Source organism: Chenopodium quinoa, unplaced genomic scaffold (genome assembly GCF_001683475.1).
Source record: "Chenopodium quinoa cultivar QQ74 unplaced genomic scaffold, ASM168347v1, whole genome shotgun sequence".
NCBI lineage: Eukaryota > Viridiplantae > Streptophyta > Magnoliopsida > Caryophyllales > Amaranthaceae > Chenopodium > Chenopodium quinoa.
The window spans coordinates 3,558,747-3,585,423 of record NW_018742523.1 but is presented as its reverse complement, the minus strand read 5'-3'; the positions used below and the strand labels follow the sequence as shown (position 1 = coordinate 3,585,423).

The following is a 26,677-nucleotide window of genomic DNA, read 5'->3' as shown; positions in this document are numbered from 1 at the left end:
CATTTGACTAGTGTTTATTACCACATAAACATCAAGAGAATTGTCCTCGAAAAGGAAAAAACGAGGTCGAACAATGCTCCAAGAGTTCACGCACGTTCAAGAGAGGAGCGTCCTGTGATTGTTCAGAACTCATTAGGTCAGTCAGTTGCACCTACAAAGGAGATTGTGCAAGAATTCAAGTTTTTTCTGGGAACGGTGGCAAGGGATTCCGAACTTGCACCGCTTAACTACAGAAATTTTCCAAGCCTATCAACACTTGATAAGATATTGGATTATGTCCAGGTAAATGATATTGTCTTAGTTGCATTACACTTACACCTCAACACGTTACTAATGTTTTAGCTTGAACAGGAGAAGTATATGGTCCCCTATGCCGGGTTTAATTGGGTGATGGATGCTGTAAATAGTTGTTGGAAATATTATAAATGCCAAATCAAGAAGAAACACTTCTATACATATGATACGGATGATTTAAGGTGGAAACATAAACCAGATACAATCTCTGATTAGATGTTCCAAGATCTTCTACAATATTGGCATACCGATGAGGCGAAGGTACTGTACTTATATTGATTATAATCTAATTTCCTGAAATAATTTTATCTAATATGTGTTTAATTTTGACTTAAATGGTGGTTTCCGATTTTCCCTAGGCAATTACCGACAGCAACAAAGGCAATCGTCTAATGGTAGATGACATGCACACTTTGGGACGCAAATCATATGCTATTTTACGCCATGAGTTGGTAAGTACATTTTTTAAAATCTAATTATAGGCATGTTGCATATATTTTTATTCTAATTTCATACATTATGATTTACGTATATATAGCAACAACAAGATCAAGACTAGAAAGAACCTTCTCAAGCAAAGGTTTACAAGGAATCAAGAAAAAGAAATGCTGAAAGGACATACATTAGCAGCTCTGAAAAAGCAAAAGAGAATATTGTGAGTTATTCGATATTTAGTAACATTGTACGCCTAAATATTGTTAGTTATTCGATAATTAGTAACATATTACTATGTTTGCCTAAACAGGCCAAAATTGATGCTTTGGAGTGAGCAGAATCACAAGAAGATGGTGTTATTGTTGTGTTGTTGGTGGTGTTATGGCTTATGCATTACTTGTTTTAGCTTTTGTTTTGCTTATATGCATTATATTATTCGTTACTTGTCCCTAATGTTGATTTATATACATTACTTGTCCTAATATATTATTATTATTCTTATTATTATTATTATTATTATTATTACTATTATTACTATTATTACTATTATTACTATTATTATTATTATTATTACTATTATTATTATTATTATTATTATTATTATTATTTTTACATGTGGGTGCTTGATGACGATGAGCTACCCCGGGATGAATAAAGTACGGACTAATGTTGATTTTATGTATCTATTGCAAGTACTAATTTTATTTCAAACGATTGTTAATTAATTAGTGAACTTTCATTTATTATTAGTTAGTATCGGCACTTCGTTTATTTTGTAATGCAACGAATATATTATATGCACTTCGTTGATTTTTAATTATAAATATACTAATATAATGTATATTTATTATATATTATACCTTTTAGATTTAAACTAATTAATTATATATAATATATAGCTTAGGTATAATATATAATTATATATTCCAAAAAAAAAAATTAAAAAAATTTCCTAATACAACGGTTTTAAAAAAAAAAAGAACAAAAAGGGTCTAATACAAGGTATCAAAAGAAAAAAAAAAAAAAAAAGGAAAAGTATCTAATCTAACGGATTGGACGAGCAATCCGTTAGATTAGGTAGATAACTAATCCAACGGATTCCTCAATCCGTTGGATTTGGTCCAATTATTCCCAAAAACAAAAAAAGGGAACCTAATCCAACGGATTGCTCAATCCGTTGGATTAGGTCACTTTTACCGTTGTATTAGACCTAATCCAACCCCAGCAAATGTGACGGTTGCTAGCCGTTGTATTAGCTCTAATATATCGGTTTTTGACACCTAATACAGCGGAAAAAGTCGTTGTATTAGCTCTTAAATGTAGTAGTGAATAGGAGCGCCCCTCAAAATCAACAACTCGATTTGGAGAGAATTCCAAGTTTTCCACACATCAAGTTCGTGGCCGAATTTCCGAATCAAAAGAAGCGTTTCCTAGAGCTCCAACATCGGAAGGTAGTTCCTACTTGTTTTATAGATCGTTCTCTTCTTGCAAAATAAGGAATTGATTCTGAATGTAGAACTTTGTTTTCTAAACTTGGCATGTCTCAATTGTTTAACATGATCCATTATACATATGAAGACATCACTCTTGAATTCTTGAGCTCTTTTGATGTAGTAAAAGGTAGACATGGTTTGGTGACACATGTAGTTTATAGATTGTTGAATAAATCCCATCGTCTTACATTAGATGGTTTTGCTAGGAAGTTTGGTCTTCTGTCCACAAGATTAACCATGCAACCGAACAATTTCATGTCTGGGAATTTGTGGTTTGCCATGACATGTGAAAACATTGAGTCAACGCAACATGCCCCCGCTAACAAAATCCATCAACCCGTCCTTAGACTTTGGACTCGCTTTTCTGGGTGGACTATTTTTGGACGGACATAACCTAATAATGTTAGGGCAAATGAGGTTGCGATCTTGGGTAGTTACCTAAGATATGGGGATTCTGATGAGGGTTTTCGGATGATTATTGCTCACCTTTTTGCCCTCATCTTAGGAAACAAGGACTTACCTTCACCACTGTTAAACCTAATGAAGACCGTACCAACAACCCCATAGTCCTAGGCGGTTTGGTGACCCACTTGGCAGTTAAGGAGGGTTTTGATGAATTCCACCGCACACTAGTGCCAGGTCCTATTACCTTGGACCAACATTATTTCATTGCCACCAACTGGCTATCCGTTGAACTTGGAAATTACAAATGTCTTGTTATAAAGAACAATAGGCGATCCATCTCCTTACCCTCTCCTGACCTTACTAAGATTCGCCCTCACCAACCTTCATATCTTCTGGAGGTCCTTAGTAGTTCACCTGCCCAGTTGCCCCCACAAGGACTTACTATAGGCGAGAGTTTGCTGGACCCTTCTCATCTTCCCCTGCACCACCTGTCTCTTCTGAAAATGAGGCCATCATGGCTGGCATCCAGGATCTCTCTTCCTGTCTCCAGACACTTGAGACCGACTATCGCCTGTCTGTGCATCCTGTTTATGACTATTTTTACAGGCAAGGTCATATTCCGAGGGATGCTTCCCATCCTTCGTGGTATACCTTTCCCAATATGGGAGACATTGCAGGTAGTAGCGGAGTAGCTGGTAATGATGATGATGGTGACGATGATGACAGAGATGATGATGATGATGATGAATTCGAGTGAGGATTCATAGGTGTTTTTCCCACCTCCCACACGTTGAAATGAGGCCATTGCCGAGTGTAGCTTGGGGGAGGTTTGTATATATATATATATATATCTCGGTACGTTCTCTTATTTACTTTTGCTTTGATTAGTTTGTTTTATTGCTTTGGTTGTGTTAAAAAAAATATGAGAATCATGATAATGAATGGCCAATGAACTACTTCCCTGTGCCCCTATCCTTGACGCCAAAAGGTTTTTGACTTGATCTTGATTGAAAGGCTTGCACTACGAATTAAATGATCATGATTTGACCTTGAATTATTTTGATCCCTAGTAGAAGTCAACTTTGTTAACCATGTATGAGTCTGGAGCTTGACTGTGTTAACTGTGAGGCTTGAGACTTAATTATTTATTCATGTGTGTCTAGTTCTTGGTGTGATATTGATCTTAGTTTTGACTTTAGACTCTTAGTAATGTGTCATTATACATTGCACGTGCACGTTGAGCAGGACGAAGGCCATGTTCTTTAGGTGACCTCCAGACGAATTTAGAAACGTTTGTTCCCTTCTTGCTCACCCATGTTGTAGCCTTGTCTATATTTTTCATGAAAGTCACAAAATTAACCCTTTGGCCCCAATTGGTTACTTTTCCCTAGTCTAGCTTGGGGGAGCTTTATATCGTGGTGTTTGTTTAATTTTTGTGGTGAAATTGGCGTTTAATGTGGAGCTCTAAAAAAATGAGAAAAGAAGGAATCACAAGCATGGAGGTTTTATCCTTGGAAAGTGAATGAAAAGAAAAAAAAAGAGAAAAAGAAAAAAATAAAGAAGAAAGAAAAAAAAAATGAAAATGAAGAAAAAGAAAGAAGAATGAAAAAATAAAGGTAGTAGTGGATGTTCACAATGTAATTTGGATATGTTCTCTTGTGAGTGAGAATGATGGATCGAGGAAGTTTATTGATTATGTTCGATAGCTCCCCGGTTAGACTATAATTGCCTACATCTCCCAACTTTACTACCCACTTTTACCGGGCCTACATTACAAGCATGAAAAGACCTTCTGACCTTCGTGCATGGTATTGTGTTCATGAGAAATGAGTCCCTTGTCAAAATGCTGGAATATATGTCACATTTCGAGTCGACATTTGACTAGGTTGAGCGATAATATAACCCTTTAAACACGCGAGTGTTGTGAGATGGGGGGTTTTCACTATTGGTAAAAACGAGGTCCTAATCTAATTATGTTGCTAATCCTGAAATTTAAATCCATTTTAAATCACCTTAATTAATTTTTAGTGGTAAAAATTAAATGCAAGAGGCTCTTATACTTTTATTGGATTTTGCGGTGTCCGACATCGCACGGAAACAAAACCGGCAGAGGATCGCATGCATAATTAATATAACTAAACAACCTAACATGTAATTATAAAAAGCGATAAACAGATAAAGAAGGAGAGAGAGAAAGTAAAGAAAAGACTTCCTTACCCTTGAAGTGTTCTTCTCATGAACCCCGAGCACGAACACGAAAAGCTCTAGACCCGCAAGTGCAAATCCTCCTTCTTTGCACACCAACGCGCCCGAACGGGTCCCTATCTCGTAGCTTAACCAAGGCTAGACAAAAAGAAACTAGAGTATTACGAACTTAAAGTCTTTCTCACGCTTTTGGGAGATAACTTATTAAGTTCAACTCAAGAGCTAACTACGAAGTATCATCATAGATCCCACAAGCCCTGGCTGACCGGTTATGTCATGCCCTGGCCGACTGAGCAGAGGAGTGTCATCTTCAGAGCTTCATTCTCGAGCTGTGTTGCGCGCCCGACCGGCCACTCAAAGACCTGGCTGACCGGGCAGAAGAAGAACACAAGGAAGAAGGAGTTTTACCTCAGCCGCCCGATCGGGTAGGCTTCACCCGGGCAGACCGAGCACTGTTGCGCGCAAACCGTCTTTAATTAATTTCGGCTTTTTTATCTTTTTAAGGGGTATAAATACCCATTGTAATCACAATTAGAAGACGGCTGATTATTTTCCCTAGTATTAGAACTACTTAAAAACCCTAGTTTATTCTCTTTAAGCAATTAATTTCTACTCTTAGTATTGGATTATTGTTCATCAACAATTCAAGCTTTCTCAATTGAAGTAATTGGTATTCATCTACTTTTTCTCTCCTTTACTTTTCATTACTCATTAATTATGTTTTCTTTATTAATTCTTGTTTTTGATTTCGTTAATATGTGTGAGTACTTAATCCGGGATCTTGCAAAGCCCGAATATGATCGGTATATGAATTGAATCTTTAAATTCTCCAATAATAATCCCAATTGACATGCTTAATTGATTGTATTTTTGCCAATGCTAGATTAGGAATAATTAGTATTGTTATCATCCCTTTGTTCTTATCGTAATGGAAGTTGGGTATTAACGGGATTCAGGTATTTCAATTAAGGGTTTGAAGTTCATCATGAAAGTAGTAGATTGACATGCTTAATTGATCTTGTCAATTGAATTGTTATTGGGGGTAGATTTATTCGTGCATTGATTATATTCGTGGTAATGTTTGATCTTGGATGCTTTAATTCATTGATTATAATTTCTCTAGATTAATTGTGCCATTTAGATATTTGTTATTAGTGTTCTTCACTATTGATTGGTTACTTGCTTAGTGATTGCTTGAGTCTAATTAATTAGGTGAACCTTAGTCTCTTGGGATTCGATCCTTACTTGCCCGTCTACATAGTAGTGGTCTTGTTTGGTTTATTTTTGTTAGGTACGCGACACGCCTATCAAATTTTGGCGCCGTTGCCGGGGACTAGGTTTCATTTTAATATTTCGTGATTCGTTTTTACTAAGCTTTATTTGTTTCTTCGGCTATTATTTCTTGTGTTTTTGATACTCTTCTTTTAGTTCTTTGTTGCATGCAAACACGGCGTTCAGGGTCAGATGATTTAGCACCTTTTGATTATGAAATCGAAGCAACTGTAAGGAGACGAAGAGGTAGAGGAAGAGGGAGAAATCGAAACATGGACGACCCAACAACGAAATCTCTTTTGGAGTACGGTATTCCTGATACAACAACCGGACTCATCTCAAGCATTGTCAGAGCACCTGTCACTGCTCAGAACTTCGAATTGAAACCACAATTCATTCAATTCATCTCCAGTGATTCGTTTGCAGGCACATCTCATGATTGCCCAGTGAGTCACATTGATAGTTTCATAGAGAAATGCAATACTATGAAGTTAAATGGTGTTACAGATGATGCTCTTAGACTTTGCCTTTTTCCTTTCTCATTACAGGATAGGGCGAAGGAATAGTTGAGAGATGAAGGTAATGGCTCATTTGACACATGGGATAAACTGGTGAAGGCTTTTCTAGTCAAGTTCTTGGGACTAGAAAAGACTGCAAGGTTGAGAAACGAGTTATCTACTTTCAGGCAGTCCAATGATGAGTCCCTATATGACGCATGGAGGAGATTCAAGCAATTGTAGAGACAATGCCCTCTTCATGGTATTCCTAAATGGATGTTGATCCAAACCTTCTATAATGGTTTAACTCATGAGTTCCAAATCTATATTGACGCTTCATCTAGGGGTTCTCTCTTGACTAAGAACCCAACTGAGGCAAAGGAACTAGTTGAGAAGATGGGCGCCAATGATAACTATCACCTAGGAGGCCAAAATAGTGTGAAGATGAGAGGTAAATTAGATGTTGATGCTCTAAATTTTTTGACTAGCTCTGTGCAAGCATTGTCAAGCAAGTTTAACAGACTCCAAGCTGGATCATCCGCTAGCTTACTTGAGACTTGTCAAATGTGTAATGTGCAAGGTCACATCGCACCTAATTGCCCACAAAATTCAAATGAGATATCAATTGAGAAAGCCAATGCATTCTACAGTTCTAACCCCAAAAGGCCATATGACCCCCACTCTAACACATATAATGAAGGTTGGAAGAATCACCCAAATTTTTCCTACAAGAATACCCAAGCCCAACAAAATCCACCTCCACCACCACCTCGAAACAAAAATTATAATGCACCACTTGGTTTCCAACTAAGACCACCTCTAGTCCAACAAACCATGCAACCTGTGCAACCACCTCCTCAAAAATCTAACCTTGAGCTAATGATGGAGAACTTTATCACCACAACAAACAATTCCATCCAACAGTTACAAGCTCATGGAAAATCAAATAAGTCAACTTGCTCATCAAGTTGGCCAATCTTCAAAGAGACCGGGTACCTTTTCGGGTAAGACAGAGAAACCACAAAAGGGGCATATGAATGCCGTGACTTTGAGGAGTGGATAGCAATTGAAAATCCTCCCGTAAGGGAGCCATCAAAGGAGGTTGTTGAAGGGGTAGGCGCAAATGAAAAGGTGGTTGAAATTACTATGATTGAGGAAGAGCCAAAGGAAACGACTCCACCACCACTTGCTCCATATGTGCCAAAGGTTCCTTTTTCGCAGAGGTTATCCCAAGCTAAGTTAGAGAAAAATTATGGAAAATTTCTCGATATTCTGAAAAAGCTTCACATCAACATTCCATTTTTAGATGCAATATCCGAGATGCCATCTTATGCAAAAATTTTAAAGGATATGCTCTCTAACTAGAAGAAGCTAGAGGAGAATGCTACGGTTGCATTGACTGCAGAGTGTAGTACAATTTTGCAAAATACACTTCCTAAGAAATTAGGCGATCCAAGTAGCTACTCAATTCCGGTGAAACTTGGAGAGATAGAAATCAACAGAGCATTATGTGATCTTGGTGCAAGTGTAAGTCTTATTCCGCTCTCTATCTGCAAGAAAATTCAAATGGGTGAACTAAAGCCTACACGTATATCTCTACAACTTGTGGATCGGTCAGTCAAGTTTTCTTTGGGTGTACTTAAAGATGTTCCTCTACGCGTGGGAAAATTCTTTATTCCATGTGAATTTGTTGTGATGGAAATGGAGGAGGATGCACATGTTCCTATCATTCTAGACCATTCTTAGCTACTACGGGAGCAATCATTAATATGAAGAATGGTAAAATCACTTTTGAAATAGGAGATGAGAAAATGGAGTATTCACTCTTGAATGCTATGGGAACTCCTTCCATTGGAGAGACAATTTGTCAAGTGGATGTCCCTGATGATTTACAACGTGAGCAACTTCCCTTGATCAAAACGGAAGATGCACTTGAAACGGTGTTAATAGGGAGTGTCAATGATGAAGATTGGGAAACAAGGGAGTAAACAAGGCTACTAGAGGAAGCAAAAGCCAATCCAATCATCGCTCTAGTCAAGGAAGTCTTTAGTGTATCGAGTGTTAGGGAGAGTACTACGCCTCCCGAGGTAGAGTTGAAACCCCTTCCCTCTACTCTTAAATATGCATATCTTGGTCCTAATAATGCATATCCTGTTATTGTTAATGTTGAGCATCACGATACAGAATTGGAGCAACTGCTCACTAGTTTGAGAAAATATAAAAATGTTATTGGGTACACCATTAATGATATTAAGGGCATTAATCCCTCTTGTTGTATGCATAAAATCATCCTTGAGGACGATCATGCCTCCTCTATAGAACCTCAAAGAAGGCTTAATCCAAACATGATGGAGGTAGTTAAAAAAAAGGTTCTTAAATTGCTTGATGCAGGAATAATTTACCCTATCTCAGATAGTAAGTGGGTTAGCCCTGTACAAGTAGTACCAAAAAAAGGAGGTATCACCATTGTCAAGAATGATAAGGGTGAGCCAGTCGCCACTAGGACTGTCACAGGGTGGCGAATGTGTATTAACTATAGAAGGTTGAATAAGGCCACCTGAAAGGACCATTTCCCCCTCCCCTTTATTGATCATATGCTTGAACGTTTGGCTAAGCATTCCTTTTTCTGTTATTTGGATGGATATTCTGGTTTCTTTTAAATTCCTATTCGTCCTTGTGATGAGGAAAAGACCACATTCACATGTCCATATGGCACTTTTTCATACCTTAGGATGCCATTTGGATTATGTAATGCCCCAGCCACGTTTCAACGTTGTATGATGGCAATTTTTTCAGGTTTTATAGAGAATTCTCTGGAAATATTTATGGATGATTTTTCTATTTATGGAACATCTTTCGATGTATGTCTTGAAAATTTGAAAAAGGTGCGCCATAGATGTCAAGAAGTCAATCTAATTTTATACTGGGAAAAGTGTCATTTTATGGTACAATAGGGAATCGTTTTAGGTCATGTCGTGTCAAATAAGGGTATTGATATCGATAAGGCCAAAATAGAGGTCATTGAGCGACTACCCCCTCCAAACTCTTTAAAAGGAGCTCGAAGTTTCCTTGGTCATGCAGGTTTTTACCGTCGCTTCATTAAGGATTTTTTAAAATTTGCTTGACCTCTAACTGAGCTTCTAGCTAAGGATGCTCCATTTATTTTTGTTGATGCTTGTCTTGAAGCTTTTAACAGGTTGAAGGAAGCTTTGATCTCTGCTCCTGTTATGCAACCCCCTGATTGGACCCTACCTTTTGAAATTATGTGCGATGCTAGTGACTATGCGGCAGAAGGCGTTTTGGGGAAACGAAAGGACAAAAAACTTCATGCTATTTATTACTCTAGTAAAACTCTTACCCCTGCTCTAATGATTTATGCCACAGCCGAAAAAGAGATGCTAGCAGTAATTTATGCAATAGACAAGTTTCATTCTTACCTAGTTGGTTCGAAAGTAATAATTCATACAGATCATGCGGCATTGAGATATTTAATGAGTAAAAGTCACGCCAAGCCGCGGTTGATTCGTTGAATCCTTCAGCTGCAAGATTATGACATCGAGATAAAGGACACGAAGGGGACTGAGAATGTCATCGCAGACCATCTCTCTCGCCTCCTCCTCGATAATGGGGACGGAGATGACCTCCATTTTGATGATTCTTTCCCTGATGAACATTTATTAGCTCTTTTGAAAATTAAGTCACCTTGGTATGCTGATTTAGCTAATTTTTTGTCCACAGGAACAATGCCTTACGGCTACTCATCTCAACAACGCAAGAAATTCCTCTATGAGGCAAGGAGACACTTTTGAGTGGATCCTTTCTTGTATAAGCTATGTTTAAGCCAAAGTAATATCAAAACTAATGGCACAAAATAAGTTGTCTATTATACTATAGAAGAAAATTAGATACTGTAACCTCATATTAATTGTACAGGTTTTATAAGAAGAAAAATGCAAAGGCCAGCAGAAAGAACTGAGAAAAGGTTAAGATTCGAGCAGCTAACTTCAACAGGTATGTCAAGTATTCCTAAATAAACCCCTAAAAAAAATTTAGGGTTCATAAATCTAAAAACCACCACAACAACCACCCTCAAGCAAGCAATCAGCCACATGCAACATTCGAACAAATCAACAAATCTAAATCCAAAGATTCGAGCAATCAACCACATGCAAGGTTCAAACTAAAACTAAATACAAAACAAAATCAATAAGTCTATAATTGGTAGACGAAAATTCAAGGTATACCTTAAATAGAGATTCGAGCACGAAGAAGCGGCGAGGGAGGAGAACAAAGGAAGGACCAGCAGCGAGCTAGGAGGAGAACGAAGGAAGACTGATGAGAAGTTTGGGAAAGGGGTTTCAATTTCATTTTTGGCTCTAATATTTCAGCATTTCTCGGGGTTTTTTTTTTTTTTTTTTGACTTATCCGTTGTATTAGGTCTTATTCTTTTTTCCTTTTTTTTTTTTTTTGGGGGGGCTGATCCATTGGATTAGCTCCACTGATCCGTTGGATTAGCTCCAACTGAAAAATAAAAAAAAAATAAAATTCGGGAACACTATCCGTTGTGTTAGAAGAATAATCCGTTGGATTAGCTCATCTAATACAACGGATTAGTATATCTAATACAACGGTTAGTATAAACCGTTGAATTAGCCCTATTTTAGTGTAATATAACGGATTAGCCTAGTCTAATACAACGGTACAAAATTAGCCGTTGTATTAGCTATTTTTGTACCGTTGTATTAGATAAAAAATATAGTAGTGTATATTTCTCTTCCTTGTAGCCATTGATGCTTCTCAAGCTTTCTCTCTCTAGAAAAGAAAAATGGAATTCGGGTGAGATGAGTGTTTGGAGGGATAGGAATAGTAGTGGAGGTTGGATACGGGGTAGAAGTGATGAAGGATGAAGAAATTGAAAGGATTTGAGCCAAATTTGTGGGGATTAGAGGAGAGGATGAGAGTTAGGGATTGGGATTTGGGGATTTTTAGAGAGAGAGAGAGGGTGAGAATAATGAAGATGGAAGATTAGAATGAAGTGAGAGGATTTTATTTTTTTCCTTTTGAAATACGACTTGCATTGCTGCTATCCCTCGTGCCTGATCGGGCATAGGCGCCCGGTTGACCCAGCGGAGAGAGTTAGGAAAAGTTCTTGTTTTCTTTCTTCTATTTTCTGAACTTAGCTTCTCGCGCTCGATCGGGCATCCTATGCCCGGTCTGACCGGGCGGTGAAAGCAACAGACGTTCTGCCTTCCTCTTGCCTCTTGCGCCCGGTCCGACATGACATGCCCGGTCTGCCCGGGCGGTAAGGGTTAGAAAAAAATTCTACGCTTCTTTTTCCCTTTTCTTCTCTTATGATCAGTGCTTCTCGCGCCCGGTTGGGCATCCTATGCTCTTTCTACTAGGGCGACGAGTAATTCCTCGTTTTATCAACCTTCGACGACTTTCTTGACATCCCACTTCTTGCATAGCTCGGTGTTCTCTGAAAAGCAAAAACTAAAACAACACAAACATAATACTAAAAAAAAGAAAAAAAAAAGAAAAGGAAAATAGGGAAAGCTAAGAAAACGGGTTGCCTCCCGCAAGTGCTTGTTTATAAGGTCGCTAGCTCGATCATAGTAATGCTCATTGAGTTGGCGATGGGGAAGAGAGTGCGATGTCCACCTTCTCTTCGATAGGATCCCCGAATCGATAATGCTTCACCCTTTGTCCGTTAACCTTGAAAGTGCCTCTGGCCTTATTCCATAGTTCAATAGTGTCGTAGGGGTAGGCCTTAAAAACAGTGAAAGGACCCAACCACCTAGACCGAAGCTTTCCGGGGAACTATTTCAATCGTGAGTTGAATAGAAGAACTTGATCTCCTTCCTTGAATTCTCTTCTCACAAGGCCCTTATCATGCCAACGGTTAGTTCTTTCCTTGTATAATTTTGAACTCTCATAGGCTTCAAGATGGAGCTCATCTAGTTCATTCAATTGTAACAACCACTTTTCTCCCGCTGCTTTAGCATCAAAATTTAATCTCTTCATAGCCCAAAATGCTCAGTATTCTAGCTCAATGGGTAGCTGGCATGTCATCCCATAAACAAGTCTGTATGGGGTTGTATCTATTGGCGTTTTAAAAGTTGTTCGGTATGCCCATAGTGCATCATTAACCTTGGCAGACCAATCTTTTCTTGTCCTTGCAACCGTTTTCTCTAAGATAGACTTAATTTCTCGGTTAGACACTTCAACTTGACCACTGGTTTGTGGATGATAGCCAATGCCAAGCCTGTGTTGCACTCCATAATTTTTCAACATCGCTTCGAACCGATGCTCCAAGAAATGTGTTCCCCTGTCACTAATCAACACACGTGGGATACCAAATCGGGGAAAAAAATTTTCTTGAAAAATTTACTTACCACACGAGCATCATTGGTTGGAGTAGCAATAGCTTCAATCCACTTTGACACATAGTCAACGGTACTAGGATATATCGGTTTCCATGAGAAGAAGGAAACGGACCCATGAAGTCTATCCCCGACACGTCAAACAACTCGAACTCGAGTATGTTGTTGAGTGGCATTTTATTCCTCTTAGAAATATTGTCCGTCCGTTGACATAGGAATATACATCTTTGAACAAGGTTGGCCAATAAAACCCGCACTACAAAATCTTCGCGGTTGTCTTCGAAGGACCTGCATGTCCACCACACAGTAAGTCATGGCAATGAGAGATGACATTGTTTACCTCATTCTCTGGGATGCATCATCTAATCAATGCATCCGCACATAGCTTATACAAGAAAGGATCCACTCAAAAGTGTCTCCTTGCCTCATAGAGGAATTTCTTGCGTTATTGAGATGAGTAGCCGTAAGGCATTGTTCCTGTGGACAAAAAATTAGCTAAATCAGCATACCAAGGTGACTTAATTTTCAAATGAGCTAATAAATGTTCATCAGGGAAAGAATCATCAAAATGGAGGTCATCTCCGTCCCCATTATCGAGGAGGAGGCGAGAGAGATGGTCTGCGATGACATTCTCAGTCCCCTTCGTGTCCTTTATCTCGATGTCATAATCTTGCAGCTGAAGGATTCAACGAATCAACCGCGGCTTGGCGTGACTTTTACTCATTAAATATCTCAATGCCGCATGATCTGTATGAATTATTACTTTCGAACCAACTAGGTAAGAATGAAACTTGTCTATTGCATAAATTACTGCTAGCATCTCTTTTTCGGCTGTGGCATAAATCATTAGAGCAGGGGTAAGAGTTTTACTAGAGTAATAAATAGCATGAAGTTTTTTGTCCTTTCGTTTCCCCAAAACGCCTTCTGCCGCATAGTCACTAGCATCGCACATAATTTCAAAAGGTAGGGTCCAATCAGGGGGTTGCATAACAGGAGCAGAGATCAAAGCTTCCTTCAACCTGTTAAAAGCTTCAAGACAAGCATCAACAAAAATAAATGGAGCATCCTTAGCTAGAAGCTCAGTTAGAGGTCAAGCAAATTTTAAAAAATCCTTAATGAAGCGACGGTAAAAACCTGCATGACCAAGGAAACTTCGAGCTCCTTTTAAAGAGTTTGGAGGGGGTAGTCGCTCAATGACCTCTATTTTGGCCTTATCGATATCAATACCCTTATTTGACACGACATGACCTAAAACGATTCCCTATTGTACCATAAAATGACACTTTTCCCAGTATAAAATTAGATTGACTTCTTGACATCTATGGCGCACCTTTTTCAAATTTTCAAGACATACATCGAAAGATGTTCCATAAATAGAAAAATCATCCATAAATATTTCCAGAGAATTCTCTATAAAACCTGAAAAAATTGCCATCATACAACGTTGAAACGTGGCTGGGGCATTACATAATCCAAATGGCATCCTAAGGTATGAAAAAGTGCCATATGGACATGTGAATGTGGTCTTTTCCTCATCACAAGGACGAATAGGAATTTAAAAGAAACCAGAATATCCATCCAAATAACAGAAAAAGGAATGCTTAGCCAAACGTTCAAGCATATGATCAATAAAGGGGAGGGGGAAATGGTCCTTTCAGGTGGCCTTATTCAACCTTCTATAGTTAATACACATTCGCCACCCTGTGACAGTCCTAGTGGCGACTGGCTCACCCTTATCATTCTTGACAATGGTGATACCTCCTTTTTTTGGTACTACTTGTACAGGGCTAACCCACTTACTATCTGAGATAGGGTAAATTATTCCTGCATCAAGCAATTTAAGAACCTTTTTTTTAACTACCTCCATCATGTTTGGATTAAGCCTTCTTTGAGGTTCTATAGAGGAGGCATGATCGTCCTCAAGGATGATTTTATGCATACAACAAGAGGGATTAATGCCCTTAATATCATTAATGGTGTACCCAATAACATTTTTATATTTTCTCAAACTAGTGAGCAGTTGCTCCAATTCTGTATCGTGATGCTCAACATTAACAATAACAGGATATGCATTATTAGGACCAAGATATGCATATTTAAGAGTAGAGGGAAGGGGTTTCAACTCTACCTCGGGAGGCGTAGTACTCTCCCTAACACTCGATACACTAAAGACTTCCTTGACTAGAGCGATGATTGGATTGGCTTTTGCTTCCTCTAGTAGCCTTGTTTACTCCCTTGTTTCCCAATCTTCATCATTGACACTCCCTATTAACACCGTTTCAAGTGCATCTTCCGTTTTGATCAAGGGAAGTTGCTCACGTTGTAAATCATCAGGGACATCCACTTGACAAAGTAATATTATCAAAACTAATGGTTAACAATGTCATCTCTCATTGCCATGACTTACTGTGTGGTGGACATGCAGGTCCTTCGAAGACAACCGCGAAGATTTTGTAGTGCGGGTTTTATTGGCCAACCTTGTTCAAAGATGTATATTCCTATGTCAACGGACGGGCAATATTTCTAAGAGGAATAAAATGCCACTCAACAACATACTCGAGTTCGAGTTGTTTGACGTGTCGGGGATAGACTTCATGGGTCCGTTTCCTTCTTCTCATGGAAACCGATATATCCTAGTACCGTTGACTATGTGTCAAAGTGGATTGAAGCTATTGCTACTCCAACCAATGATGCTCGTGTGGTAAGTAAATTTTTCAAGAAAATTTTTTTCCCCGATTTGGTATCCCACGTGTGTTGATTAGTGACAGGGGAACACATTTCTTGGAGCATCGGTTCGAAGCGATGTTGAAAAATTATGGAGTGCAACACAGGCTTGGCATTGGCTATCATCCACAAACCAGTGGTCAAGTTGAAGTGTCTAACCGAGAAATTAAGTCTATCTTAGAGAAAACGGTTGCAAGGACAAGAAAAGATTGGTCTGCCAAGGTTAATGATGCACTATGGGCATACCGAACAACTTTTAAAACGCCAATAGATACAACCCCATACAGACTTGTTTATGGGATGACATGCCAGCTACCCATTGAGCTAGAATACTGAGCATTTTGGGCTATGAAGAGATTAAATTTTGATGCTAAAGCAGCGGGAGAAAAGTGGTTGTTACAATTGAATGAACTAGATGAGCTCCATCTTGAAGCCTATGAGAGTTCAAAATTATACAAGGAAAGAACTAACCGTTGGCATGATAAGGGCCTTGTGAGAAGAGAATTCAAGGAAGGAGATCAAGTTCTTCTATTCAACTCACGATTGAAATAGTTCCCCGGAAAGCTTCGGTCTAGGTGGTTGGGTCCTTTCACTGTTTTTAAGGCCTACCCCTACGACACTATTGAACTATGGAATAAGGCCAGAGGCACTTTCAAGGTTAACGGACAAAGGGTGAAGCATTATCGATTCGGGGATCCTATCGAAGAGAAGGTGGACATCGCACTCTCTTCCCCATCGCCAACTCAATGAGCATTACTATGATCGAGCTAGCGACCTTATAAACAAGCACTTGCGGGAGGCAACCCGTTTTCTTAGCTTTCCCTATTTTCCTTTTCTTTTTTTTTTCTTTTTTTTAGTATTATGTTTGTGTTGTTTTAGTTTTTGCTTTTCAGAGAACACCGAGCTATGCAAGAAGTGGGATGTCAAGAAAGTCGTCGAAGGTTGATAAAACGAGGAATTACTCGTCGCCCTAGTAGAAAGAGCATAGGATGCCCAACCGGGCGCGAGAAGCACTGATCATAAGAGAAGAAAAGGGAAAAAGAAGCGTAGAATTTTTTTCTAACCCTTACCGCCCGGGCAGACCGGGCATGTCATGTCGGACCGGGCGCAAGAGGCAAGAGGAAGGCAGAACGTCTGTTGCTTTCACCGCCCGGTCAGACCGGGCATAGGATGCCCGATCGAGCGCGAGAAGCTAAGTTCAGAAAATAGAAGAAAGAAAACAAGAACTTTTCCTAACTCTCTCCGCTGGGTCAACCGGGCGCCTATGCCCGATCAGGCACGAGGGATAGCAGCAATGCAAGTCGTATTTCAAAAGGAAAAAAATAAAATCCTCTCACTTCATTCTAATCTTCCATCTTCATTATTCTCACCCTCTCTCTCTCTCTAAAAATCCCCAAATCCCAATCCCTAACTCTCATCCTCTCCTCTAATCCCCACAAATTTGGCTCAAATCCTTTCAATTTCTTCATCCTTCATCACTTCTACCCCGTATCCAACCTCCACTACTATTCCTATCCCTCCAAACACTCATCTCACCCGAATTCCATTTTTCTTTTCTAGAGAGAGAAAGCTTGAGAAGCATCAATGGCTACAAGGAAGAGAAATATACACTACTATATTTTTTATCTAATACAACGGTACAAAAATAGCTAATACAACGGCTAATTTTGTACCGTTGTATTAGACTAGGCTAATCCGTTATATTACACTAAAATAGGGCTAATTCAACGGTTTATACTAACCGTTGTATTAGATATACTAATCCGTTGTATTAGTTGAGCTAATCCAACGGATTATTCTTCTAACACAACGGATAGTGTTCCCGAATTTTATTTTTTTTTTATTTTTCAGTTGGAGCTAATCCAACGGATCAGTGGAGCTAATCCAATGGATCAGCCCCCAAAAAAAAAAAAAAGGAAAAAAGAATAAGACCTAATACAACGGATAAGTCAAAAAAAAAAAAAAAAAAACCCCCGAGAAATGCTGAAATATTAGAGCCAAAAATGAAATTGAAACCCCTTTCCCAAACTTCTCATCAGTCTTCCTTCGTTCTCCTCCTAGCTCGCTGCTGGTCCTTCCTTTGTTCTCCTCCCTCGCCGCTGCTTCGTGCTCGAATCTCTATTTAAGGTATACCTTGAATTTTCGTCTACCAATTATAGACTTATTGATTTTGTTTTGTATTTAGTTTTAGTTTGAACCTTGCATGTGGTTGATTGCTCGAATCTTTGGATTTAGATTTGTTGATTTGTTCGAATGTTGCATGTGGCTGATTGCTTGCTTGAGGGTGGTTGTTGTGGTGGTTTTTAGATTTATGAACCCTAAATTTTTTTTAGGGGTTTATTTAGGAATACTTGACATACCTGTTGAAGTTAGCTGCTCGAATCTTAACCTTTTCTCAGTTCTTTCTGCTGGCCTTTGCATTTTTCTGCTTATAAAACCTGTACAATTAATATGAGGTTACAGTATCTAATTTTCTTCTATAGTATAATAGACAACTTATTTTGTGCCATTAGTTTTGATATTACTTTGGCTTAAACATTACTCATAATTATGCTGCAACCTTTGTTCTTTTTTATGTAAATCTGTTTGGGTGGGCGTATTTGCACAATTTTCTATAAACAAAACCCAACAGGCAATTCGCTTGTGTAGCTTTATGCAATCCGAACTCTTTTTCTACTCCTTAATATATCATTCGGCTCTATGTTCTGTTTTCTAAATCTTACTGTGGTATGTGCTTTGGATTTCCTCTGTTACCAAGCTGCTGTCCTTGCTTTTCTAGGTTCCATGTTCTTGATTATGTTCCCTTTTTCCAGAAATGAGTTAGATGAATTAATCTTAGGTGCACTGATGAACTACAACGTTCTCTATCTTAAAATTGGAATCTTGAAGCTATTTCTTGTCAGGTACTTTCTACCAGGTTAGTTTGGCCTGTTCAATTTCCATGGACAGATGGACTGAATATCTGAATGTACTCTTTTGCATGAATAAATCAAAATATAGTGTTTATGACCGAATCACTACTTTATTTTTCTATTTTGATAGACAATACTTCATATTAATTTTGAAGTGGATTTTCTCATCAAATTTGTTGTTTTTGACTAATTAGTAGCGTGAAATATGATCTGGGTTTGCTTCAATTTTAATATTTTCAAGTGGGTTGCTAATTATACTTATTGGTTTTGACTAATCTGAAGCATTTCATTGTAAAGTTTGATTTGGGTTTATAGTAATGTGGTAAGAATCAATATTACTCATCTTTGGGGTAAAATTAGTGTACTTATCGATACAGGGATAGATTATGTACTATTTTGGTCATTAAGGTATTAGAGGCAGTATGGAGTTATGGACTATGAAAGAAAGATAGTTTCTTATTTTAGCATCCACAAACTATCTGACTTGTTAGGTCTTTCAACTTTTAAACCGACAAATTTATGGACCGCAAGGAACTTAAAAGCAAGAGTATGGAAACTAATAGTTGTACCTGTGCATATTTGATTGTTTGCTTTATTATTTTCCGTTCATTACTTAGTGTTGAATGTCAATTGTTCATTATGATGTAAATGGTAAATTAAATATGGGTTTTTCTTGTTTTTAAATTCTAATCCACATCAATCAAAATATGGAACATTATGTAACAGCTAAATTAGGGACTTAAGTCAAGGCCTTCTTGAATTATCAAATAATTTTTCCTATTTACTCTGTTAATTTCTATTTTTACCCTAAGGAATGGAAGGTGGAACTAAGAATTGGTGGATGTTTGCCAAATGGAGCGATGAATATGAACAAGGAGTTGGCGAATATGTCAAAAGGGCTTTTGCTATTAAGTCTCAAGGAAATCAAATTTGTTGTCCCTGTCAAATTTGTCATTATCGTTTTTAGCGGCGTGAAGGTGTGGTCAGAGACCATCTAATTTGTAATGGTTTTGTTCCAAGATCGGATAAGTTATTAGACTTAGGGTTCAATATCCAAAGAGAAGAAACTAGTTTGGATAATGATGAAGGGTCAATCCCAAGTGACTCTAGCAATGACGTAGTGAGGTTGTTGCATCATGCACGTGATGCTTTTAGAGAGGGGCAAAATGATGAGGCAAAAAAGTTTTTGAGGTTAGTTGAAAAAGGGAAAGAAGAATTGTATCCTGGTTCCAAAAACCACTCAAAACTTTCCTTCATGATTCGACTTTTTATTTTGAAGTGTGATCATAATCTAACCAATGCCGCATTTGGAGATATATTGGAGCTTATAAGGGAGGTGTTGCTTGATGCAAAGTTGCCAACTTCTTTCAATGAAGCAAAAAGTATTTTGAAAGGGTTGGGGTTGGATTATACAAAGATTGATGCATGTCCAAATGATTGCATGATATATTGGGAAGAGCATGAAAATGCAACAAGCTGCCATGTTTGTAAAACACCAAGATGGAAATCAAAGGACAAAGAGGATGACATAGAAAATGGTAAAGGAAAGACCTATAGGATTCCTAAAAAGATTCTTAGGTACTTTCCGATAAAGAAAAGGCTTCAACGACTATTTATGTGTCAAGAGACAGCGAGATACATGACTTGGCATGCGGATGGGCATTAAAATGATCATCTTTTACATCATCCAGCTGACGGTCAAGCTTAGAGGGAATTTGATTCCCTGTACAAAGAGATTTCTGATGACCCGCGCAATGTGAGGCTAGAACTAGCCACAGATGGATTCAGCCTATTCAACTTAATGAGTATAGTACATAGTACTTGGCCAGTTATGTTGATCAATTACAACTTGCCTCCTTGGATGATTATGAAGCCTGAGTATTTGATGTTAGCACTACTAATTCCGGGTCCTTCTTCCCTAGGCAATGACCTTGACATATATTTGCAACCACTAATGAAGGACTTGAAGGATTTGTGGGAGTTCGAACTGGAAACTTATGATGCTTCGAGTAACTACAGGTTTCACATACATATAGACTACCGTTAGTGATTTTCCTGCTTATGCGATGTTATCTGGCTGGAGCACAAAAGGATACTTGGCGTGCCCTGATTGTCATTATGAATTAGATTCTGAGTGGTTGCCTTATAGTGCTAAGAATGTGTATAGGGCAAATCGTAAATTTCTACCTCCATTTCACCCTTGGCATCGTGATAAGAGGAATTTTGATGGGAAGGTTGAGGAAAGACATCAACCTACTCCATTGAATGGAATTGATGTAGCTCATCTGTTGCGTGATTTTCCAAATGAATTTGGAAAGAAGCAAAAGAAACCAAGGCGTGTTGTTGATGATCCAAATCCATGGAAAAAGAGGGTCATTTTCTTCGAGTTACCATATTGGAAGCATTGTCTTAATCGCCACAACCTCGATGTAATGCATATTGAGAAAAATGTGTTTGATAGTGTCATTGGGACATTGTTAGACATTTCTCAAAAGACCAAGGATCATGTGAGTTCTCGTCAAGATTTGGTAGAGCTTAATTTGATGTCGGAGCTTCAACCAAGAGAATTGGAAGATGGTGGCGAAGAATTTCCAAGATCCCGCTTTTGGATGTCATTGGAGCAAAAACGTAAGTTCTGCCAAGACTTCAAAAATTCCAAACTTCCTCAAGGCTATGCTTCTAACATTGGTCGATGCGTACAAGTTGGGGAAAGGAAAATTGCAGGCTACAAAAGCCACGATGCACATTTTATGATGAATTATTTGCTCCCAATTGCAGTGAAGACAACATTATCCAAAGATGTTGCTACTCCTTTGATTAGACTTTGTGCTTTTTTTAATAGTATATGGAGTAAAACTATTGATCCTCAACATCTTGAAAAATTGCAATTTGAGATAGTTAAAACATTATGCCTACTTGAGAGGATTTTTCCACCTGCCTTTTTTGATATAATGGTACATCTACCTCTACACTTGGTGGGCCAAATTAAGTTGGGTGGACCTGTAAGTTCAAGGTGTATGTATGGGATTGAGAGGTATCTTCATGGACTGAAGTAAGATGTTTGAAATAAAACTCGTCAAGAAGGCTCAATGGCAGAAGGATATCTAGCCAAAAAATGTGTTGCCTTTGTAGCTAGATTTTTGAAAGGATCAAACTCAGCCACACCTCAAATTAATGCTTGTAGTACATCACAATCATTTCTTCCGAAGGTAGGACTTCCAATAAAAAGGAAAGGAAGGACATCAAAGAAAAAAGACCGTGAACACATACTTGATCACAATCAATGGGTACAAGCGCATCGTTATGTCTTGTTCAATTGTGACTGCGAGGAAGTTGAGAAATATATAAGGTTAGATTACCAACCAAAATGTAGTTTCTTTTCTTTTTCTCTTGGTTTTCAATATGTTTTATTTGTAGTGTTAATAAAATAATCTTTTTATATTTCATAGTGAGCACAAGGAATTTGTAAGCGCTAGAGGAAAAAGGAAATGGAATAGCGTTCAAGATCACAACAAGGATTTTGTGGATTGGTTTAGGGAGAAAGTTGATTTCATTGTTGATGAGGGTCAAGACATCATCCTTAACAATATCATATGGTTATCAAAAGGGCCTTCTTACATTGCTATAAAGTACACAAGGTACTCAGTCAATGGTTTTAGGTTCCATACCATGAAGCGCGATGCTAATTGTGTAACTCAAAATAGTTGAGTCACTATAATGGCCATGACACATAGCTTTGCGAGTTCCAAAGATCAAAATCCTATTAAGGCTAATGTCAATTATTGTGGTTCAATAACAGACATCATTTCAATTTCGTACCATGGCTACTTCTGTGTCGTCTTATTTAAGTATGTGTGGTTTCACTCTGAAAAAAGATGATGATGAGCTTGTAATGATTAATATGTATAAGACGATTTCTAAAGAAGAACCATTTATCTTGGCATCTCAAGCACATCAAGTGTTTTATGTTGAAGATCTTAATATAGATGGTTGGCAGTATGCTGTTCAAATCCCTCCTAGAGAGCTTTCTGATGGTTTTTTCCCTAACAATTTATATTACATTATATTGCATTGATTTCCATATTATATTATATTATATTATATTATATTATATTATATTATATTATATTATATTATATTATATTATATTATATTATATTATATTGCATTGTTTTTCATATTATTATCTTTTATGGGTTGTAAACATGTTCTCATTGAATGGCTTTGCAGATTAAGGGGGGTAAAGCAAAAGCTTCTGATTCCCAAAGTCAGCTTCCAGACTATGAGTTACAAAGGCTCCAAAAATTGAAGTATAATGCTGAAAGAATGTAAGCCCAAGGATCGGGATCCTTGGCGAATAAGATACTGCAACAAAAAACACGCGACATACTTTGTTCGAGTGTGAGGCAAACAGATGATGGCTCCTCAGGAGATTCTGATATGGAACAGGAAACTCTTGGTACTTGAAAAATACAAGTATATGAAAAGGTATCTTCAGTAACTTGAATTTGTTGCTTTGTATATATATGTATTACTTATATATATTACTTGTTTGATTATGCATTACTTATTTTGCTTTTGTTTTATAGGTCTCTTTTCAACAACATCAAGTTCCCACACGGGAAATTCAAAGGAAGCAGCAAGAATAGCAATTGGGGTCAACAAAGGCATCTGTGAAGAAAAGAGCGTTCTGTTCTCCTGGCTCAATGTCAGCGTACCTCGAGTTTTGGAAACGACAAAAAGATGAAGCGCTGATGATGAGCAGTGAGGTGCCTGAACAAGGGCAAAATTATGATGATGAGCAGCTGAATGAGACCGCTGATGCTCTTCAGGAAGATTGTGAGGGCAATGAAGCAGCGGACCGAGCAGTTATAGCACAGTTTGGAATGGAAGGTATATTCTAATCATGATATTCTTGTTATATACATACATACATATATGTACTTCTTGTACAAGAACAACGATAGGAGCTAACAGAGCAAAGAAGAGGATTTTGCTTCTCAAATTGGTGTACCATGAGACTAATTAACTTTCAGGTATTTGTAGGGCAGGGTGGTAGAAAGGGGGTATTTGGATAGGTGTTTGCATGGTGTTCCAGTTTGGAAGATACTTTTGGGATAAACATGAGACTAATTAACTTTATGTAATTATGAATTATGTTTCTTACTCTGAGAAATGATGTAGTGTGTAGTTACATTCCTGAAGCATTTTGTAGTCAGTCCTTGATTTCTCTCAGAAAGTTGGGCTGCATTTTCTTGTTAGTCATATACTTAAAACTACATTTCTGCTGCTTTCCACCAATATCTGTAGGACTGCAGGTCAAGTCTCTCTTTTTTACCTGGTGGAAATGGATTTATATTGCTGAATTGGTATCTTGATGCTAAAATAAATTGTGAAATTTATGTGATCAACTTGAGCTTGTGGCTTAAAGCTTGGGTGTCTTTGTATATATGATGAGTGGGTTTATGAATTTGATGTCAGATTAAGGTCCTCAATAGATTAGGGACTTAGGTTCAAGTGTTCAAGCTCAACTATTCAAGACTTATTCATGCAAATGAACTTTGGTATAAATTGGATAATTTTAAACCTAGAAAACCAAGTTCGACCATTGTGTTTGTTGATAGCTATTCAAAACCTATCATGACTAGCTAAAATGGATTTGAATTTTATTAGCTAGTTTATTACTGGATAGCTAACATCGAAGAGTTAATAAGAATGTTATCTAATTGCTGGTTCGGCTTGAAAACTAAAAGCTGTTTATTAGGACCTTTAGATGGAAACATGATTTGACTGACTACTTTGTGTTGGGACTCCGAAGTCCTGACTCGTAACTGAATAGTACATTATTCTTTGACTTTCGGTAAATTCTAAAAGTGGAAGGCCAGGCATATTTCTGTGTGAAAGTCCAACCAAAGTTAAAGATAAATTCACCCTCACTATTGATACCTGATAGGGTGACCATTTCTTCCTGTGTCAGATTTCTGTAAAAGCTCTATGTGAGTTGGTCAACATTCATTGAGGGTGTAGGGATGTCTCGTAGCACCTTTGAATCTAAAGAGACTCTTCCATCCCTTCTCCCAGCCAGAACATCATATAATGGCCCTCTTGTTTGTGAATCAGATCACAAGAATTATGTGAATCAGACTCTTCCATCCCTTTTATCCCTTTCTAAAAATTATGTGTACACTTTTCCATTCAAGTTTTCTAACTTTCTTTCTACTGATTTTTCTTATTTTAAAATAGTACTCAGGTATAAATTTTCTCAGGTGATTTAGATATGCTATCCAGACCCGTAATATTATGGAATTTTTATTTATGGAATTATGTATATGTGCAAGTGAAAGGTTTGAATTTGTATAAGTTTACTCTGTTAATGCAAATAGGTTTTCTAAACTGTGTTGATTGCATAAATATGTTGATTACATTTTGGAACCGTGTGGGCTATAGTGGTAGTATTATCTGGATCAGGAATTTGTTATGTTACTTGGTTTGTAAATATTTGCTTATGAGTTTAGAATGGTCATGATCTATATTTACCATCAAACAAGGGGATAAATTAGAAACAAGTTGAATTTATTTTTTTAACCCTTTGTTTAGTCAGGAAGATTTATTTTTTTTTCCTGTGGATTTCAATACGCTAAGTTCATAATATAATCATTTTTGTAGATTATTTGGGTTAAGGAGCAGTGTATAAAATCTGTATGCTTAAATCTTAATGGCTGCCTTTTAAGAATTCCGGGATTTGATCCTACGAACTTTTTTAGGAAGATTGAATTCTAACTACTAAGCTAACATCAACATGTTTCGATGTTTACATAAGTTTAATTCATGGTGTGCTTAATTCAATGTGTGATTGATTTGGTCTGATTTTCATGTTGAAATGCCGATTAATTGTGAATAATGTTGTTAAGAACAAATTCAAGGAACAGGAAAACAAATCCATCCATTTGACTAGTGTTTATTACCATAGAAACATCAAGAGAATTGTCCTCCAAAACGAAAAAACGAGGTCGAACAATGCTCCAAAGAGTTCACGCATGTTCAAGAGAGGAGCGTCATGTGATTGTTCTGAACTCATTAGGTCAGCCAGTTGCACCTACAAAGGAGATTGTGCAAGAGTTCAAGTTTTTTTTGGGAATGGTGGCAAGGGATTCCGAACTTGCACCGCTTAACTATAGAAATTTTCCAAGCCTACCGACACTTAATAAATATTGGATTATGTCCAGGTAAATGATACTGTCTTAGTTGCATTACACTTACACCTCAACACGTTACTAATGTTTTAGCTTGAACAGGAGAAGTATATGGTCCCCCATGCCGGGTTTAATTGGGTGATGGATGCTGTAAATAGTTGTTGGAAATATTATAAATGCCAAATCAAGAAGAAACACTTCTATGCTTATGATACGGATGATTTAAGGTGGAAACATAAACCAGATACAATCTCCGATCAGATGTTCCAAGATCTTCTACAATATTGGCATACCGATGAGGAGAAGGTATTGTACGTATATTGATTCTAATCTAATTTCCTGAAATAATTTTATCTAATATGTGTTTAATTTTGAATTAAATGGTGGTTTCCGATTTTCCCTAGGCAGTTAGCGACAGTAAAAAAGGCAATCGTCTAATGTTAGACGATATGCACACTTTGGGACGCAAATCATATGCTATTTTACGCCATGAGTTGGTAAGTACATTTTTTAAAATCTAAATTATAGGCATGTTGCATATATTTTTATTCTAATTTATATATTATGATTTACATATATATAGCAACAACAAGATCCAGACAAGAAAGAACCTTCTCAAGCAAAGGTTTATAAGGAATCAAGAAAAAGAAGTGCTGAAAGGACATACATTAGCAGCTCTGAAAAAGCAAAAGAGAATATTGTGAGTTATTCGATATTTAGTAACATTGTACGCCTAAATATTGTTAGTTATTCGATAATTAGTAACATATTACTATGTTTGCCTAAACAGGCCAAAATTGATGCTTTGGAGTCAGCATAATCACAAGAAGATGGTGTTATTGTTGTGTTGTTGGTGGTGTTATG

General features: G+C 37.6%; 1 protein-coding gene and 1 long non-coding RNA gene across 4 annotated transcripts; both read left to right on the top strand.

Annotated features, from left to right (window-relative positions):
• The first annotated feature begins 163 nt into the window (after positions 1-163).
• LOC110719902 lies at positions 164-26,633 on the top strand. Its single transcript, XM_021898882.1, has 5 exons — positions 164-282; positions 25,916-26,119; positions 26,218-26,310; positions 26,397-26,513; positions 26,604-26,633. Exons 2-5 carry the CDS (start codon positions 25,925-25,927, stop codon positions 26,631-26,633), a joined length of 435 nt encoding a protein of 144 aa, XP_021754574.1. The 5' UTR covers positions 164-282; positions 25,916-25,924.
• Positions 17,493-25,822, top strand: LOC110720006. 3 transcript variants are annotated; one of them, XR_002511237.1, is made up of 5 exons: positions 17,493-17,835; positions 18,522-18,611; positions 22,851-23,108; positions 23,210-23,513; positions 25,591-25,822. It is a non-coding gene; the product is annotated as an uncharacterized LOC110720006 (long non-coding RNA). The 3 variants fall into 3 exon arrangements; XR_002511236.1 differs by having other exon boundaries at positions 18,522-18,625; XR_002511235.1 differs by lacking the exon at positions 18,522-18,611.
• Positions 26,634-26,677: the final 44 nt, after the last annotated feature.

What these genes read in the sequence shown, in the direction of transcription:
- LOC110719902 (XM_021898882.1), top strand. Translation starts at nt 25,925, where the DNA reads ATGGTCCCCCATGCCGGGTTTAATTGGGTGATGGATGCTGTAAATAGT. An exon ending in CTATTTTACGCCATGAGTTG is followed by an intron (nt 26,311 to 26,396) that starts GTAAGTACATTT and finishes ACATATATATAG; the next exon opens with CAACAACAAGATCCAGACAA. An exon ending in AAAAAGCAAAAGAGAATATT is followed by an intron (nt 26,514 to 26,603) that starts GTGAGTTATTCG and finishes TTGCCTAAACAG; the next exon opens with GCCAAAATTGATGCTTTGGA.